This window comes from Colossoma macropomum, unplaced genomic scaffold (genome assembly GCF_904425465.1).
Source record: "Colossoma macropomum unplaced genomic scaffold, Colossoma_macropomum, whole genome shotgun sequence".
Lineage (NCBI taxonomy): Eukaryota > Metazoa > Chordata > Actinopteri > Characiformes > Serrasalmidae > Colossoma > Colossoma macropomum.
Genome location: NW_023494788.1, coordinates 5,386,394 through 5,406,937, shown reverse-complemented (window position 1 = coordinate 5,406,937; position 20,544 = coordinate 5,386,394). Strand labels below are relative to the sequence as shown.

The following is a 20,544-nucleotide window of genomic DNA, read 5'->3' as shown; positions in this document are numbered from 1 at the left end:
AGGGAGAGAGAGAGAGAGAGAGAGAGATGAAGACAAAGAATGAGGAGAGTAATCCAGAGGAGGAGATAATAATGGAAGAGAGAGAAATATAGAGATGAAGAGATAAAGTGAAGAAAGAGAATGTGGAGGAGAAAAGTAGACTGAGAGAAAGAGAGAGAAAAAGAGAGAGAGAGAGAGAGGAGAGAGAAAGAGAGAGAGTTAGAGTGAGAAAGAGAAAAAAGAGAAGAGAGAAAGAGAGAGAGAGAAAGAGAAGAGAGAGAGAAAAAAGGGGGAGAGAGAAAGAGAGAGAATTAGAGAGAGAAAGGGAGAAAAGGGAGCGAGAGAGAAAGGGAGAGAGAGAGAAAGACAGAGAGAAAGAGAGTAAAAAAGAGAAAGAGAGAAAGAGAAGAGAGAGAGAGAGAGAAAAAGAGAAGAGAGAGAAAAAAGGGAGAGAGAGAAAGAGAGAGAGAGTTAGAGAGAAAGAAAGAGAGAGAGAGAGAAAGTGAGAGAGAGAGAGGGGAGGAGTAAGCTGACAGAAGGCAGCAGACCCCCCCCCCAAATCTTGAGGAGGCAGAACATGAGCCGCGTGCGTACGACAGAAAACAAGTTAAAGAGGTGGGAGCTACTGCTTTAAAGTAATCACTTAAGAGGCTTTCATACCTACAGCTTGCAGTGGTGATTAAAGCGAGGCGGCAGAGAAGCGCTGTATTAGTTTATGCCTGAGTTAAGCAGAGGGTCAGGAAGTTTGGCAGTGATCTGTCAGCGAGGGGGAGGGGGCAGGGAAAGACTGACGTTACCTTGGTGGCCTTCAGCTTCCTCTCATACTGAGATTTCTCACTCTCCAGCTCGTCTACTTTAGTCTTCAACACACGCAGCTCCTGCTGGAGAGCCTGCTGATGGCAAAACACAGAGAAACCCTCATCAAACATCTGCAGGGAGGTGCAAGAATGCAAAAAAGCATTAAAAAGTCTCTTGGGCTTCACAGCAGTTAGTCAAATTAAGCTGTTATCAAGTGTTGACATTCAGATTGGACAGCTGATCATCATAGGACGCCACCACCTCAGGAGTTATTAGACACTTCCACCAAGGTCCACAAAAGCCTAAGCCTAATAACATGAAATGCACATCCAAAACAGACAGTTCACAGAAACAAATCCAATGGGAGGGGGTGGAAATGTCAGGACAGCGCCCCCTTGAGCCCACACCACACCGTGCAGTTAATGCATGAGGTTCTGAAGTCCTGAAACACTGGAAAAACCTTTTCCATGGTCAGTTAAGTCAGTAGCCCAAATCTGATGTGATAGCTCAGGCTCCTCCAACATAAACCGACTGTAGATATAAATGCACTGGATGCTAAAAGAGATTTGATTTAGCTTGTTTTCATAAACTCACTTTCCACTTTATTTGAAACATCTTGCTTGTCCACTCACTAATGGTTGTATGAGGTCCACCTACCTTATAGGTTCACTGTATACAGTACTGTGCAAAAGTTAAAGACCACTCTTCACTTTATTTCATTTCCAGTCAAAATGGTCTTTATGTATAAGTTATTCATTTTTCATTGTCAGGAAAAAAGCAGAAAACAGATATTTGACAGAAAATTACGCAGAAGCCTCGACAACTAAATATAATACACATTTTGTCAGTAAATAACATGTCCACACTTAGGCCCAATCACCTTAAATAGTCACCAGAGTCACCAGAATGTAACTGCTGCTCCATTTAAGGTGGAACGGAAAATTCAAACAAGCAGCTGGCGAATAGCTGACTTCCGCTTCATATCGCCAAGGAATCGGGGTGGTTGATGATAAATAATTATCGCGCTTTAAAGGCATATGATGCCCTAAATGTAACTAAAGCCCAGCAGCGAGGTTGCTGAACTTTACCTCCTCTGCTGTCACTGCAGACTGGCAGGGTCGAGACAATAGCCTGCTAGTGAAGTAATGCTCTTCTTTATTTGAGGGTCCAATTTCGTAGGGGAAGATTTCAACCACTACCCCTTGTAACTCAGTTCTAAGGGGCAAGATGACACCCGAAAACAAGGGGTAGGGGTAAAAATAAGAAATGGAACTGGGCCATAGTCTTTATTACCCCTTCCACTCTTCTCAGGACACTTGTTTCTACATCTCCAATGTTCAGTCTTAGAAGTTGGTTGCATTTTTTGCCTCTCAAAACCAAAGTAATCACATTTTATGAATTATCTCCTGAACAATGAATGACTTGTACTTCATTTTTTACTTTTTCACAGTACTGTAGACCAACTACATAAGTGTACACTTACTGACTGCAGCAGATCTGCTGCCATGCACGATTTTTCTGCCCTCAACCGCTGTCAGTGATCTACCATTGAAAATATCCAGCCAAGAGCAGCTCTGTGGTCAGAAACTGACCACTGATGAAAGGCTAGAGATTGTATAACAGATGAGCTACAGTCTGTGTACACTAGTGATATGAAGCCAAAAAGAGTTTTCCAATAAAGTGGCTATGTATTCGTTGTTCATACAGTTTGCATGCATGTCAGTGCAGGTCAATAGAGGAGCGTAAACCATCAACAGGTCCATCATGCAGGAATGCCTAATAACGAGTCAAGCATCTCTGCACTGAGTTTGAAGACACGCTAGTAAACCCCGAGAATCTCCCCATGGCAACAGTCTTTGCTCGGGACACCCTGTGAGAAGAGCCTGTTAATGTTAGTGCTGGGATCCTGGGAGGGAAGGGATCAGGAGAAGAAACCGTTACAGTCTGAGGGTAAATGAGTGTAGAGAGAGAGAGAGAGAGAGAGGGAGAAGAAGACGTGCAGTGAGCTCCATGGCAGAAGAGAAGCCGGCCTACGTTCTCTCCTGCAGCTCTACAGCGGCAGCTGCAGTCCTCGGCGTCTGATGAGCCCAAGCCCACGTCAGGGCTGCGGTCGCGCTCCTGCTGGGACGCCCCCTCTCCCTGAGCCTCGAGGGCCCGCTGCTCCTGGATGCGCGTGGTGATCTCCTGCTGGAACTTACGCATCTGCTCCTGGAGCTCGCTAATTACATTAACCACACACTGACAGACAAAAAATAACAACGACAACAAAAAAAGAAACAAAAAGGATGAAAAAGATGAGGATGAGGAGGTGGAAAAATACAAGAAAGATGGTGGTGAACTGTAGTAGGGTGGATTCAGGAAGAGATGAGTGGAGGATTAGTTTTGTTCCCTCATACATTTAATAAGCATGTTGCTTTGCACAGAGAGTGAGGGTAGATTTCTTTCGCCACAAATCCAGTTTTTGGTTGGCTATCACTTCACATATTAATCAGAAAGTTGTTTAAATCTTGCAATTTTTCTTTGCAAAAACTGTGTCTATAAAAATAATGACAAAATCCTACGTATTTGATATGGTTACTGGGAGGTCAGCACTCGTCAGCACTCAAAGATTTCAATACAGTTGCAAAAATGGAAAAAAATAGGATGTAAATGGATATTCTGGCCTATAAATGACTACCAGTGTTATTTGTTGTTATTCAGCATTCTGTAGTGCAACATTATATCCCTCAACTGTGTATATATGACAGAATTCACAAGTTTCAATATCGCTTTCAAGTTTTCATTCATCATTGTCTTCTCACTACAATACCCAGCATGCATAACGCAAATACATTGTTAAACCATTAGGAATCTCTGTGGTGTCGACCAGTCCTTACTGCTAGCCTAGCCTCAGATTTATAGGCTAATAAATACAACAAAGCCAGAATCAGTTCAACTTGCACTTTCTTTGTCGAGCTAAAATATAATGAAAACAGTGATCCTATCTTTATATGCATAGGCCTGTGGGCCTTGTGTTTAACACATGGACTGTAGAGTCTCCCGCAGCGGTGCTGTAGGATGCAAGTAAGCATGTTAATGACAGTTGTTGCAATGGTTAATTTTTTTATTTTGGCTGGAGTGTCCTGTTTAAGTGGTCTTTCGTTATATTTCATATAAACCAATGACACTGATCAAAACTATGCATCTATGCAAAAAATATGCAACTATACAGTCACTTTTTTTCCCATATATTTCATAATTGTATTGCCTTTCACTGAGAATTTAGAAGGGCTTCATTAGCCGCAGATCCGCTCATGGTTCGCTTCACTCCTACACTGCTGTCAACAAGACATCTGAGCATGGCTCCTACATTTCAGCCCTTTACAACCTTAAAGAAAATACTCCTGGTTGTAAATGCCAGGGGAGCTATTAAGTGGATGGATTTGCACTGTGGCAACCCCTTGTTTTCCGGGGTAAATACGTTACTGAGCTACTTGTTTTTAGTTACAGCAACTATGAGAGCAGCAGCATTCGCAGGCCAATTACTACACTAACTGGACATCAGAAGACAGGAGCTTAGCACTGAGGATGCTAATGTTCAGGTTGGTTTTCCCACTTAACATTTCACAGGAGTGACTGATCTGCATTAGAGGTCCCTGACGGGCATGCCTGGACCCCCGAGCAGAGGATATGATATCTCCTGTTGATGTTAAAGCTGATGATAAGGCCCACGTTCCACGCCTATATTTAGGCTACGCACTCACCAGCTAGCGGCTGGGACACATGTCTGCGGTGAAAGTGTGTGAGCATGTGGCATGTTCTGAGCGGATTTCTGCCGTTCCACGGCGTTGAAGGGGGTGCTTGCAGCTGTTGCGTGCAGGAATGGTGTTTGTTGAAGCAACACATGCAGGGCGGGTTAGTTTACCACGGCGCCGAGATCGTATGGTGCTGCTCTATAGATGGTACAGATTTATGGCCCAGAAAGCATGACCTCTGAGGTTAACCCATTAGCAAAGCTACCTCAAAGACGTCAGTAGGTGTTACTATGTTTCCCTGCCTTGGTAGAAACTGGCCATTTCTGGACTTTTGCCAAGATTCTTAAGAAAAAAAAGGCCAAATTCTTACCCCAAATGTAGAAGACCAGCTAAAGAGTGTTTAGCGACTAACATTTTTTTTTTTTAATTCTGCACTGGAGTGACAGAGCTAATGCAGCTCAAAGGTAGAAGCTTATAATCTGTTGCACTCCAGTTTTTAAGTATTATCAGACAGACTTGCTTAAGTGATTTTTGACACTGCATGATTATAGTGTTATCTATAAGTACAGATACAATTCAGCATTCAAAATGGTTGCTGTTTTAGCTGTGAAGCATACTTTTGTGTATTTTTATAGATAATTTCACAGATATTAGAATATCAGTGGTGAAGTCTACTCAGAAGTAGTGGGTATACAGTGAGGAGCTGTTGGACAGATTGGCCTTTGTGGCACACAGTGCTAGCTAGTAGGGGAACTAATAAACTCATCTAGCTAGCATCATAAATACCTGCTACATTCATGGTGTAATTTCCCTTCAAATCTAAAAAATATCCAACTTTTTTAGCATGTCTCTAATGTTAGGTATGTTTTCCTTAATTTTCTGTTCACTGCTAGAAAAAGCAGCATTGAGTAACTACCATGGCTAGTCACCAGCAAAAACATGATATGCTGTGTATGCTGGTCAACTAGCTAAATTAGCACCAGCATTGTTTATGAATTCCATGCTCGTCTGTGCTGTTAGTTCATCAGGTTAACAGTCATCATCAAGCTACTTCAGTTACAATCTACACAGTTAAAATAGCAAAAGGTAGCCAATGCCTTTAACTTCAGAAGATCTGAGAGGGAGCGTACAAGCACACGTGTCTCACGAGAGTCTCTAGAGATTTTCACACTTTTGCAGTAGAGTGAGAAATAGTGTTTTCCTGTTGAACTTTGATATGGGGGACACTGAGATTGTAATGGGCTTCTCCAAACTACCAGACTTTTTTAAAACATTTTAAAAGTACTTGTCGTTCTGAGGTGGCCATGCACAGGTACAGTTGTTGTAGTAGTAGTAGGGATGGGCAGATCAATACTGAAATATTTTTATGAATCAATCCTCACATGAAAATATCAATACTAGGTGTTTTCTTTAAGCAATAAACTGAATATGCATCATTATTATTAAAGTCATGGTGAAAAAGTAAAAAAATGGTCATAAAACATAAATGTGCAGGATAGCAACTACTTTTCCTTCTTACTGATAACAGGATATTAGCCTTGGTATTACTAGGAATTGGATCAAAAAGAAAATCAGTGGTATCGCTCATCCCTAATGATTAGACATTTGGTATCTAGGGGAGGGGTTTAGCCTAGGCCAGGGGTCGGCAACATGCAGCGCCAATTTAAAAAGGCAAATTTTGGACATCAAGCAGGTCTTTGCTGACGGACTATATTTGTAAGAGTGATAAAAGGAAAACTATGTAGAGGAAAATGTGTAAAACTATTGTTTTAAAATCATAAATGATGTTACATACATTTTTCATGATGGCATTCATATTAGATCTGGGGAGTGAGAGTGATTTCCAGCGGTGAGTGTTTGTGTGTGCCATCATTTCTCATGCCGCTCTGTCTGTCTCACACACTCACTCTAAACGTGCCCGCGCTTTTGTGTCTCCGGCAATTTCCGCCCTCCCTTATCAGTGAACATCGGCCTTCGGGCACGAGAGCACTTGTGAAATGCGGGCTGTAGTGTGTTCTTATTTAAATAAACTGTTTATTTAAACAAGCTGGAGATTCAGTCATGCTGAAGACCCACTGAGTCACCGTGACACAGTGGAACTCTTTTAGATCCTCTAAGTTACTTGCAATGTAGTCGAAGATTTATCTCCGGTGTAATAAACCTGGATAGAGGTAAGCGACCTATCTATGATATAATAAAATTTTCGGATGTGTGCAGAGTGATTTAACGATATTGCATGAGCTAATGCGTCCTGTAATTAGCCGGAACTCGGCCTGCTCATGAATTGGACAGGAAATGGAGGCACTACCATCAGCAAACTTCCCGTTATATCAGCATGATTAACACTTACCACACCCAGAAGAGTGCAAAGAATACAGCTTGAATCTGACCGCAAGTCCATCCACTCTTTACAATACACAATACTATTTTTGTCCAGCGAAGTGTATCTGTGTTCTCAGTAGAGTTGAGTGGTATAACAGTAATAAGATACTACAGGTATTTAAAAATTATGCCATTATTTCAAGATTATGATATATCAAATTCCATCGATTCCACGTCTGAATGGAATAAATAAACACACCTAGGACTGGGCAATATGACAATATTTATCATTAAAAAAATAGTCACATTATTACAATATGCTTTTCTGAGTTTATTGTGGATATTGTTAGTACTTAAACACCTCCCAACTGCATGATTGGTTAAACAGAGAGCATAATTAATCCTGTTTAATTAGATTTAGTATAGCATAGTATGTGAAATATTGAACACAAATAACTGGATTCATAGTCCTTATGCTGTTTTTTAAAATAAGCCACTACTTTGTCTGTTCAAACCTATCAGATTTCAGTTAAAATAATTATCGGGACATAATGCATATCGTGAAAACTTCTTGAAGTACCGTTATATTACATTTTTGCCATATAGGCCACCTCTAATCTCACCTGTTTATATTTTTAAGGGGTCACTGCTTGGTGGTGTGGGATGCTGATAGACAAAGGAGAAAAACGTCCAGGAAGAGCCAGGAAAAAACTTCAAAAAACTTAATAGCAGCAAGCTAACATCAAGTTAGCCTATCAGGATACAGATCCAAACTCCACAGAAGTTTAATTTAACTTTTTTTCCCCATTAAGCCAGCCACTCAAACAACGTAAACTAGTGTTGGTGCTTTATTTAGCCGGAATCAAACACGTTGTGTGGTGAGTAGAGCTGAGATCATGCTTAAAGCTAACCGGTTAGTTAGGCAGTTACACAGTTAGTTAGACAGATGGTTTGACATTTATTGAATGATGGCTGCTACGTCAGAACCAGAACGAATCCACAAAGGCAGGTTTGACTAACTATTGGTCTGAATTAGAACAATAGCTAAGCTAGTTATAGATAAATCGCAGCTATATCTGTTCAGTGTTAATGCTTTGTTGTATTCTCACTTAAATGATTCTTCTTGAATGCAGGGCTCCACTTTTGCTTTTAACAACGTAATCATCAACCTAAACTGATTTCATATAGTTCACCTTAAGTAAAATATTTAGCTGCAGATTTAAAGATAAATTGTAAAATATGTGATGGACCATAACCTGTGATTCGACTCTAAATACGTGAAATAGTAATTGAAAAGTCCTGTATTATCCTGTATAACTGTTCTTTAGGCAAAAGGCTGCTGAGGGATCATAACCAAAGAACTGGTCTGCAGTGCTCTGCAGAGAGCACACTCTTTAGGAGATGTTTGTTTAGTGGCCACCTAAGCTGAGGTCAGATGTTTCTTTGAGGAGTTTTATGGAGCCCTTCTAAAGCTCACTTTGGGGTAGCGTTTGATCTCTCTGTGCTGAGAGGCTGCAGACCCCCTAAAGGGCGACTCCGTGGGGGTAGAGGCCAGAAATGTGGATGGCTAGAATTCCAAAGCTCCAGACGAGTGCTGTCATTACGGCCTGGTGATGTTTCAATCCTACATTCTTTTGTGGGAACAAGCTATTTACACCATTTTACTTATTACCTTATACAGCAGGCTTATTACTGACCTATTAAGCTCAGGATCTATTACTCAGTAACTACTATCAAACCTATTAGTAACTAATAAGTAATAATGTAGTTCTGAGAGTGAGGAATTGACGTGTGGGCCCACATATAGACATATAGGGTCAATTCCTGGACAGAGATTAGGTCTAGTCTTGGACTAAAATTCACAGTTAATGGTGTTTCAGCCTAAAAATCTCATTTAATCCAGCAGCTCAGGCCCAAAGACTCCCTACACAAATCCTCCTGGGTTAATTTACAGCACTAACATGGACCTAACGACTTTTTCTCAGAGCTTCAGAGGAGCAACTCCTTAAACCCACAAACAGAGCAATTCAGCGCCATCGGTTTGTGGGAATAATGATCCACATGAACACAACAGTAAATAAACACAGCTGCTCATGAACTAGGCCAAACAGACCTTAAATGGAGAGAGAGAGAGACAGAGAGAGTGACAGTATTGTAGCTGTGGCAGAACTAAACCATAAGACAAACCACCAAAATGCAGAAAAACCACAGACATCTCAGCAAGACCTCTGGCCTGTAGTGGAGGAGGAGAGGGGGATAAACGGAGAGACTGGCAGAGCTATAGAGTGACAGAAAGATAAACTTACAGAGGGAAAAAGTAGTTGAGGAATAGAGTGAACACAGTGGCAGAGCAAGAGAGTGAAAAAGGGATACACTTACAGATTGTATAGTAGAAAGTGTAGTAAAGAGACAAACTGATTATACAGCAACGTGTAGTGATTAAAGGAAGCTAAACTGGGAGCTGTACAGAATTACAGGGACAGATGGGTAGAATGATAATGGATAGACTGAAAGAGTGATTAAGATATAAAGTGGTAGATGGACAGAGGGGGAGGGGGTGATGGAAATAGTGATAAAGGGATTGATAGAGAGACAACCCCTTTAAAATGAGTGCATCAGATCTTCTTTAGTAAAGGCATTGGCTACATATAGAACCATGACAATTCAAAGAAATGTCTGAATGCTGGATCCCTGGATCCCTGAATGGTCATATGGTTCTTCTCTATGAGGGACAACCTGCTGCACACGGTTCTTTAAAGAACCACTTAAAAATTGTTCAATATATCACCAAAAGGTCTTTCTGCTAAGAGTGATGGAAGGAAAGAGATACAGAGGAATAGAGGCATAGAGGAAGAGAGGGATGATACACTAAGAGAATGATAGAGTGATTTAGTGATGTATTGATGGAGTGATAGTGATAAAGGTATAGAGAGTGATACAGGAAAAAAGAGACAGAGTGGTAGAATGATATAGTGATGGTACCTCGCTATGTGCTGTGTGTGGGAGAGTGAGAGAACGACAGAGCAATTAGCAATAAAGGTACAGAGTAACAGAGTGACAAAAGTATAATTAATCAAGTGATAGAGTGAAAGAGTGATAGAAAAATAGAGTGACAGTGCCTCAGCTGTTCGGGATGGAGTGATGGAGTGATTAGTGATCAGAGTGACAGAGGTATAGCGTTATAAAAGCAGTAGTGTTGTAGACATAGAGAGATAGAGTGACAGAAGTATAGAGTGATAGAGATATAGAGTGATAAAGTGATAGTACCTCAGCCTTATGTTGTTTGCGATAGTGGGACAGTGACATAGAGGTATAGAGTGATAGAGATACAGAGATAGAGTAGAGGCAGAGTGACAGATAGGTAGAGGCAGAGTAACAGAGGTATGGAGGCATAGAGGTATAAAGTGATGGAGAGATAAAGTGATATAGTGATAGAGTGATAAAGTGATATAGTGAAAGAGTGATGAAGTTACTTACTGATAAAGGTATAGAGTGATACAGTGGTGAAGGCATACCGTGACGGAGTGATAGAGTGATTTAGTTATAGTGGTATAGAGTGGTATACTGATAGTAGAGTAAGATAGTGATAGAGTGATATAGTAATAGAGTGATAAAGTGACTTACAGATAGAGGTATAGAGTAAAACAGTAGTAAAGGTATATAGTAACAGAGTGATATAGTGACAGAGTGATAAGGTGATACAGTGATAAAGGTACAGAGTGATACAGTGGTAAAGGTATACAGTGACAGAGTGACACAGTGATATAGTGATAAAGGCACAGAGTGATACAGTGATAAAGGTATACAGTGACAGAGTGATAAAGTGATACAGTCATAAGGGTACAGAGTGATACAGTGGTGAAGGTATACAGTCACAGAGTGACACAGTGATAGAGTTATAAAGTGATACAGTCACAGAGTGACAGAAGTATACAGTAATCGAGGTATATAGTGAGACTGATAGAGGTATAAAGTGATGAAGGGGACAGAGGTGTAGAATGATGGAGTGATGTAGTGACAGTACCTCAGCTTTGTGCTGTTTGTCGTCTCCGTCTGTGTGTCCGTGTTCCTCCTCCATACTGACCAGCTTCAGCTTCAGATATGAAACTTCATCTATCAGATCCAGCTTCTGTGTCTCTAACGAGGTTCGACTCAGGAGCTCCTGCACACACACACACACACACACCACACACACACACAGTGTGAGAACACGTCGGCACACACTCACTCTCTGTACTGTATACAGTTTCCGCTGCTGAACACGATGTGAGCTGCCGTTGATCTACTGGGCAACAAGTTCTCCATCGTCTGGATCAGAGCCAGCACTGCTAAATATACCCACGCAGTGAGCGCTATTTTTACTCCTCTGTCTCCCCAGCACGCGCGTGTGAGTATGAGAAAAGAGAAAGAGAGTGAGGGGGATCAGGCTTTTCTCTGAATTCCTCTGCCTAAGAGCTAAACTCAGCAGCACTCTCAGACTCCAGCTGAGGACAGACAGTTAGTCTCAGAATCCAAGCTCCTCACAGTACAAGCACTGACTTGCAATGGTTTTACCTTTAACATCATACTGACACAAATACACACACGGACAGAACAGTTTGTAATATATTTACATATATTTTTTAAACACTATTACATATATTTAATCAACATATGAGCATATATTCTAATAAACTGACATATATATCGCTGCTGTCAGAGCAAAACCTCATATCTCCATTTTTGACATTTTTCAGTTTGTGACATAATTTAAAAATACTTACTGTCCTTTTTATTGTGTGTAAATTTCAAGATGAATGGACCAAAAGAAAACGGGCCAAAATTACTTGGAAAAAGGTTCCATTGACTTACATTAAAAGTAGAGTATGTTTTTTCCTTCTCCTGTACAGTTAGCATTTTGGATAAGCGAGGTTTTGCGCCGACATGCTGTGATATGTGCAAATACACTGAGCGACCACTGTATCTACACTCTTTGTCTATTTTATCAGCTCCACTCACCAGAAAGGAGCACTTTGTAGTTCTACAGTTACAGACTGTAGTCCATCTGTTTCTCTGCATACTTTGTTATCCCCCTTTCACCCTGTTCTTCAGTGGTCAGAACCCCCATAGGACCAGACAGAGCAGATATTATTTGGGTGGTGGATCGTTCGCAGCACTGCAGTGACACTGATGTAGTGGTGGCATGTTAGTGTGTGTTGCGCTGGTGCAAGTGGATCAGACACAGCAATGTACAATAACAATGTCACAAAATGACTTGCTTGAATTCGGTTTCCGGTTTATGACACTTCAAGCAATTCTGTGCTATATTTAGGCTCCACTTGTGACTGAATTGGATCACATTCATGCTTTTTTCCCGACGATGTCTGATCCTCAGTCTTCTGGTGACATCAGTCTGATACTGATACCCAGTAATGGATCGATGCCATCTCTAGTACAGATGCTTAATTTTTCAGCACGTGAAAGAAAGCCTTTTCAGATATCTTTTATTTTATATAGTGATAAGATTAGATTTTTTAATATCACGCTATTAGAGCCCATTCTGGGTTAAAATCTGTGGTTAGTATAAACAGTTTCTGACAAAATTACAGCGACTCTGTGTCGTTCAGTGCTTAAAAATCTGGAATGGAATTAAAATGTTGTCGCTGTCCAAAGAAAACCATGTATCTTCATTTTCGATGAATGGACCAATAGAAATGCTCTAAAATCTCTTGGAATAAAACCTCTGCTCTCTCCTGTAAAGTTACTATTTTGGAGATACTTGTTTTTTACTTTGGACAGTGACAATATCAATGATAGATGATATCATATTTAACATTAACGCAAAGGAGATGTAAAAAAGGGGGCAAGTGGATGATTTTTATCATTTCTTTTTGACTGGAAATGGCATCGCCCCTCTAATCAGGCCCTGCCTGTCTCCTCTAAGAGAGATTTTCAATCTCAGTTTGGTGTTGCTGGCTAAAATGGTTAAATAAAGTAATCTAGACTCTGATCTAACATCAGTAAGCTTGACTTGAGATCATTGGTGAACACAGATGTGGTTGACTGAGCACTTCCTACACACAACAACTGAAACCCACCCTAATACATTACAACAATCTACACTGCATACAATTATAGCTGCAGAGTTACACCAGACAACCCTGAGTCAGTGCCCTCTATATTTCATAACCACTGGTTTCCATTCCAAGAAAAAGACACTTCTGCTTTCTGCTTCCTGTTTGTCATCTAAAAACTGATCTGCTAAATCCCCACGGACATAATCATAATAAGAAAAGCCTATTATCCTTAATACAAACAAAAACTGACCGAGTCCACAACACGTAAGTGATCAGAGCTACAAGAGCAGAACAAAATCCAGTCTAAACACCCGCATCATTAGAGGCCTAAGCCGAGATCCGTTATTATACGCTCCTGAAATCGGATCCGGCTGTTACTTCAAAGGAGGGAGGGGCGACGGAACAACTTTGAACTTATCAAGAGGTGCATCTCAGTTTAGCTTATCAGACCTACACGCTGTGTATACAGTGTCTCAGACATACCATAGCACCCGATAAGCCAGCAGAGAAGATTTAGGATTCGCCGGATAAACCCCTCCACTGTAGGCTTATTATTCAGCTATTCATCTTAAGCCGTATTATTCAGTAACTGCTGGAAATGACTTGTTGTTTAAGGTGTTAGGCAAGAGACAGTTAAAGTAATACCCTATTAACCACAACTGGAGAGAAACATGTTTTCAGAATTGAGAACATACAGGCTTCAACAGGCACAGCGTTGGAAAAAAACATGAAACCAAAATATAGAAACTGATGTTAGCAGACCTACACCACTGAATCTGAGTTAAAGGGTGCCGTATTACAGAAACTTCTTAAGTCTGAAATCTTATCTGTTTAGTCACCATGACAACTTTAGTTAGGACTGAATTTAGGGCAGAGGCTATTACAGAACAACAGTTCTTAAGTTCATAATCTTATCCATTAACATCAAGACAAGAAAACAGTATTACAGAAACAGCCTAACTAGACTAAATCGCCTAAATACTGTCCTAACTTTAGGATAAACCCCAGAGCGTCTTAACTTCTGTTTTAACGGTCTGTTTCTATTGTTTAATGCGGTGACAGGCAGTATAGTTCATTATAACCAGCATGATGAAATTACATTTATCAACACTGAAAACGGCGCTTTGACTTGTGAGCGTTTTTTTCAAACAGTGTTTTAAAACCCGAGACACTGCAGACACGATCTCCACCACACCTCTTATTACCTTTGTGTGTGAATGTTGATGAAAACTCATCAGATAAAATATTACAGTGATGGTGGTGAATAAAGAGGAGACAGAGCTGAACGTGTGTGTGTTTATTAGGAGGAATAACATTAGAGCGCTCGGCTAAAGCGTTTGGGAAACTGAAACTGAAACTGGGGAGCGGCTCTGATAAACAGCACAAAGTGCTGACACAGTACATTTAACTTTCAGTTTATCACACTTTAGTTTTGTTTGACCTTTTTGTACAACAGTAACGGTAGTTAGCTGCCTGGCTCACTAACTCAAATACTTTGATTATGTGTTTACGTTTCAGCTGTGCACTTATGGTCGGTTGCTAGGTAACAGACATGACATTTGACTTGTCGACTTCGATCGAGTAAGTTAAGATTTCTTAACATGAGATAAGATGCTGTAAGACAAGATAAGATTCCTAAATAAAGATAAGATTTGCTTCTGTAATACGAATTTGTAAAAAATCTTGTCCTGACCTGTCAGAACTGAAGTTAAGACAAAAAGAAAGGACGTTTTGTAATACGGCCCCAGAACTGTACTTCTACTCGTACACCAAATTAGCATTAACAGAGACATTAGTGCATCATAACAGCAGTGTTCATTAGACAGCACAGCAGCAGCTCACAGTCATTAATCAGCCCACCCACAGATTCAGTATTTAACTGGTTAATCAGAACTGAGATAAAATGAATGAAAAGTGAAACTTTCGTAAACAGTGAAGACTGTTTAATTTCTGCATGTTAAATTTTGTCTTTAATAGCTTTTGAAAGGTGAGTAAAAAGGTTAATATGTGAAAATCATCATTGTTTGCAACCAAACGAATCAACTTGTTTTTGCCTTTAACTGACTTTGTTGATGGGATGTTCTGACTGCTGTGAGAGCCGTTTGTTCAAATTCAACAGTTTCACTCGTTCAAGTAGTTTTATATTCAGTATTTACAGTATTTTACCATAATAATAATGGAAACAACCATGACAATAAATATAAATGCCTGTGAAATGTGATAATTTACATTCTATTTCTGTAAGTTAACAATAGCAGTGATAAAATGACCTCTTGGTCTGTTAAGCAACAGATTATGAACAAATCTGTCAAAATATTTAGAAAACAGTACAATATCTGGATGTGACTTGTATTTGCACAGTTGAACTCGATGAACTACCATAATTCCACAATAATTAACTCTGCATTTAATTAATGCATTGTTAATCCATGTTATTTTCCCAATTTCCCTCTAATTTTAACCCAGTTCAAACACATGTGACAGTCCCTGCAGACAGAACTTTATGAAACCAGCAAGAATCAAAGCGGATTCCCTCAGTATTTATATGAGGAAGGACTCTTGGGTCAAACATTGCAGAGCGCTGAAAGATACCAAACCAGACTGCTCATGTACAGGCAGGCAGAGGAAGCCATGAGGACTCTCTATCTCTCTGTCTCTCTCTATTCCTGCCTCCCTCCCTGATTCCTCACATTCCATCTGAATCTGATTATCGCCATGGCAGTCTTCTATATCTGAGCTCTTGTTTTGGCGAAAGCATCCACACACATAATATCCGTTATCATGGTGCAGTTCCCCGACCGTTTTCCCTACTGAGACACGGTTTCACAGCAAATGAGCGTGTGCATGTCCGGTACATGCATTTGAAGCCATATTTAGACTGATGCTGGCTCATCTGACTGGAGCCCCTGGACCTTCGTCTTTGGCACGCGCCAAGAATGGGCACAGATTTGTTTGTGATTCAAAGTTTTTCAGAGTGTATCAAAGTCTGAGATAACTTCAGGAAACAGATCAGACAGGTACAGCCCTCAGCGCTACATTCAATCTGGGAAATTCAACAAATGATGGAGTCTTCATGTCTCGGGCATGAGAGCCATCGGTCACGCAGAGTGGACAAATCCAATTTAACAAGAAACCATTCACGAGACCACAGACTGCTGACACACAACGATACACGCACACCAGCACTCGGCACTCAGCACACCATGATCAGAAAGAAAGAAAGAAAGAAAGAATTAATGAAAAAAAGGAAGGAAGGAAATTTGGAAGAAAGAAAGAAACAAAAAGAAAGATAGAAAATGGAAGAAATGAAGAAAGAATAAAACAAAGAATAAACAAAAGAAAGAAAGAAGGAATGAATTAATGAAAGTAAGTAAGGAAGGAAAGTAGGAAGAAAGGAAGAAACAAAAAGAAAAACGAAAAAAGGAAGAAATGAAAGAATAAAACAAAAAAATAAAAGAAAGAAAGAAAAAAAAGAAAGAAAAAAAAAAGAAAGGAAAAAAGGAAGAATTGAAGAAAGAAAAAACAAAGAAAAAGAAAGAAAGAAAGAAAGAAAGGTAGGTAGGTAGGTAGGTAAGTAGGTAGGTTGCAGTGTTGAACAGTCCAGGCTCTGTGTTTGTCACTATAAAGCTGCAGGTCTCATTTAAAACATTAATCATTAAAAACTCTGTCAACATTAACTCACAGGTCACTAACAGAAAGCAGCTCGGTCAGTTAAGTCATGAGGAGATGACTGATGGTCATTGTTCTTGGAATGAAAGAAAGAAATCAAAGAATCAAATGACGTTCTGTCGATTTTCTAAGTGATAATAAGCTTTACGTCCTCTACAGAGAACGCAGCTCTGCACATTTTAAAGCACAATTACTGTTTATTTCTGTTTTGTTTGTTTCTAATATGTATATAATAAACAGAAAATGTGCACTAAAACTTCCCTGTATGAACTCCCTGTACATAAAACCACACAAATATGAGAACAATGTAGGATCCGGGTTCTTTAACGAACGTTATTTATCTGAAGTTAATTTTTTTTGCAGTTCCTTGTCTGCAGTAATGCTGACTGTAAGGGAACATTTCCTCAACAGAGCCATGTTTCTGAGATGACACGCTGCTCTGCTCTACACGGCTGTCCGCTGTGCTGCGTCTGCGGGTATAATTATGGCGGGACTGAACAGAAAAACTGACAAGCCACACTCATCAATCTCGAAACGTCCTCCTCATCATCACACAGCGCACTGGAGTCAGCAGAACGCTCACGCCAGCCTTAAACCGAGGAACTCTGTAATCTGACTGCTTACTACAGCAACCAAACTGCAAAACTGTCTATGACACATGAACTGCAATCAGATGAGTCACACATTAACACAATTAAGAGTTAAACTCCTGGAGCTGTATTACAGAAACTTCTTAAGTCTGAAATCTTATCTTATCTGCTTAGTCACCATGACAACTTCAGCAAGGACTGAATTTAGGACAGAAGCTAATACAGAACAACAGGTCTTCAAGTTCATCATCTTATCCATTAACATCCAGATCAGAGAACAGTATCACACAAACACCCTAACTAGACTAAGGGTGTGTCTCAAAACTTAGTGAGCTCTCTACATAGACAGCATTTTACGTCACAATATGCGCGCTCCCGACAAGAAGGCTGTCCCAATTCTTAGATATCTCAAATACGCTGCCTACTGAGGTACCTCATTTTGGCCCAATATCGAGAGAGCATCAGATGTTTCCTCAGCCGCTGAGGCAATCCCGCGATGCAGCGCGGCGCAACTTTTGTTTGATAATGGCGGGTAGAAGTGCTTCGCCGAGCAGCGGCGTCATCTTCAAATGTAAATTATTCTGATTTATCTGTTTTCTAGTCATAAAGGTGCACAAATAGCCTATACTCTCTGCGTTTGACCACAACTATTGTCTATTCTGCTGTTTCATTCAGAGCAAATACAGTTAAAATCGCTATATAAACTGCCAGAGCAGATCCATGTTGGCTAACTGTGATTCTGACGGCTGAGGTAAGTAAACGCTGGTCTCGTGCAGTGGGCGGGAACAAGCGGCGACGTCACTGCTGTCTAACTAGAGCGTCTCATTTATCTGTCTTATAAGGATAGATGACGGTTGGAACGCTGCCTACTTAGACAGCTGTCTATGTAGACAGCAGCTACTTAGAGAGCTCACTAGGTTTTGAGACACACCCTAAATCTCCTAAATACTGTCCTAACTTTAAGACAAACCCAGAGTATCTGTTTCTATTGTTTCATGCAGTGACAGGCAGTATAGTTCACTATAACCAGCATAATGACGTCACATTTATCTACACTGAAAACGGTGCTTTGTCCCTTCTTATTACCTTCATGTGTTAATGTTGATGATAAAATATTACAGTGATGGTGGTGAATAATGAGGATGACGAAGCTGAACGTGTGTCTGTTTATTAGGAGGAATAGCATTAGCGTGGTCAGCTAAAGCGTCTGGGAAACTGAAACTGAAACTGAGAGCGGCGACACTGACAGGACGAAGCGCTGACACAATATTACTAACTTTCAGTTCATCACACTTTAGACCTTTCTTACATCAGTAATGGTGGTGATCGTTAGCTGTCTGGCTAACTAGCTTCACTACTTTGATTACGTGTTTATGCTTCAGCTGTGCGCTTATGGTCGGTTACTAGGCAACAGACATGACAGATGATTGTCGAATTCGATCGAGTAAGTTAACATTTCTTAACTTGAGATAAGATGCTGTAAGATCAGATTCAAGATAAGATTTGCTTCTCTAATACAAATTTGTGAAAAATCTCATCTTGACCTGTCAGATCTTAGCTTAAGACAAAAAGATAGGACGTCTCTGTAACACGGCCCCTGTTTTACTTTGCATACGACTGTAAGTCTATACTAAAAAGGATTTTTATTAAAGAATCACCACTGAAACTGCAATTTAGTCCAAGACTGGGACTTAATCCACATCTGGAAAACTGACTGTGAATGTTTAACTTGCATCACATACTGCAGCCAGTTGTTCAGTGATCTCTAACAGACTTGTGTATGTGGCTTATGACACTGTATGACACATCGTTGTCTTTAAACATGGAAAGAAGCAAATTAAAGTAGTCATTTATATAGATAAAAGTGTGTTATACACTCTTAAAAATGATGGTTCTTCAAGGGTTCTTTAGTAAAGAAAATGATTCTGTGTGGAATCATGAACACACAAAGAACCCTTTGCATGATTAAAGGGTTTTTTTCATTCTTAAATAGTTCTTCAGATTGATGGAGAACATGCTTTAAATGGTTCTATATGGAACCTTTTTGAAAAGAGTTCTATATAGCACCAAAAAGGGTTCTTCTATTGTTACGTTGTTGAGCTTGTAACAACAGAAGAACTCTGTTTGGTGCTGTATAGAACTATATACAACAGATTCTCCAGCAAACTGAAGAACCATTTCACTATGCAAGAACCCTTTAAGCATGCAAATGGCCTTTGGTTCTATATAGAACCATTGTCTTTATTAAACAACCCTTGAAGAACCATCTCATATAAGAGTGTAGATTCCTTTACTCACTGTCACACTCGAGTAGATGTAAAAGTACACTCTTCAAAGGCTCTTTAGTGAAGAAAATGGTTCTATATAGAATCACGAAAACTCAAAGAACCCTATTTGGTGCTATATAGAACCATATAAAACATTCTCCCTCACTCTGAAGAACACTTTCATGATGCAAAGAACCGCTTGGCTTAAAAAACCTTTAAGCCAAAATCTTTCCAAAACTGCCAGTAAACACTGTGTCAGTCATCAGGCAGCGTCTTTAAAACCCTGTCTTATAACAGCTTCTGTGAGGCGGCTTTGAGAGTCATTAAAGGGCCTTTATTGTACTTGTTTTTCTATTTTATTTTCAGATTCACTTTTTGACATTTGAATACTTTCATGTATCAAAAACAGCATAATGAATATTTACATGACCACCTCTATCCATAAATGTAAACAGGCTGCTTTAGTTACTGTGCCTTTAAGACTGATATATGTAAGCTCTATCCTGATTGCCTGCCCTGTGTTGTGCCTCATTCAAAAAGCAGTCCTTCAGCATACGTGGGTGGAGCTTAACTGTTGTAGACTGAATGGGCTGACAGTTGTTTTTTGTGACATCACAAAACAGAGATTCAAAATAAATGGACATAAATGGACTATATGGACTGAGGAGTGACAAACTCTTTTATTAAAATAGAGTTTTCTGCCCTTTAAACTCCTCAGCCGTCTGGTTCCTATCAGCACCACACGTTTCTCTAGAATGCTGCATTTCAGATCAAACCACTCTGAATGTCTTTACCATTTAATTATGCAGAAATGTAGAAAAACCTGTGGAATTCCCCTTTAAGGGCTGTACATTTCTAACTGCTCTGTTAATGAGTGACTGCTGCTCTCTTTAAGCTGTTGCAGTGCGCATGGAGAAAGCGTGCCAGTACCTGCTGGAGCATTTCCTCAGTGGAGATGAGTTTGTGGTGGTGCTCCTCCAGAGAGGCCTCCAGATCTCTGATCTTCTCTCCCTGCGCCTCCACCTGCTCCGTCAGGACGCTCACCTACAGCCACACATAAATCAGTCTTTACTCACAGCAGCACCAAAACATTAAAACCAGGGACGCGGGAAGGTGTTTTCAGTTGGGG

At 40.2% G+C, this 20,544-nt stretch overlaps 1 protein-coding gene across 1 annotated transcript in view; it reads right to left on the bottom strand.

The window, feature by feature from the left end:
• The window catches only part of ppfibp2b (PPFIA binding protein 2b), an 86,667-nt gene that overhangs the window by 28,649 nt on the left and 37,474 nt on the right, over positions 1 to 20,544 (bottom strand). Inside the window, 4 exon segments of the mRNA XM_036568121.1 lie at positions 777 to 869; positions 2,812 to 3,015; positions 10,858 to 10,995; positions 20,346 to 20,459. Of these exon segments, the coding sequence (XP_036424014.1) occupies positions 777 to 869; positions 2,812 to 3,015; positions 10,858 to 10,995; positions 20,346 to 20,459 (549 nt within the window).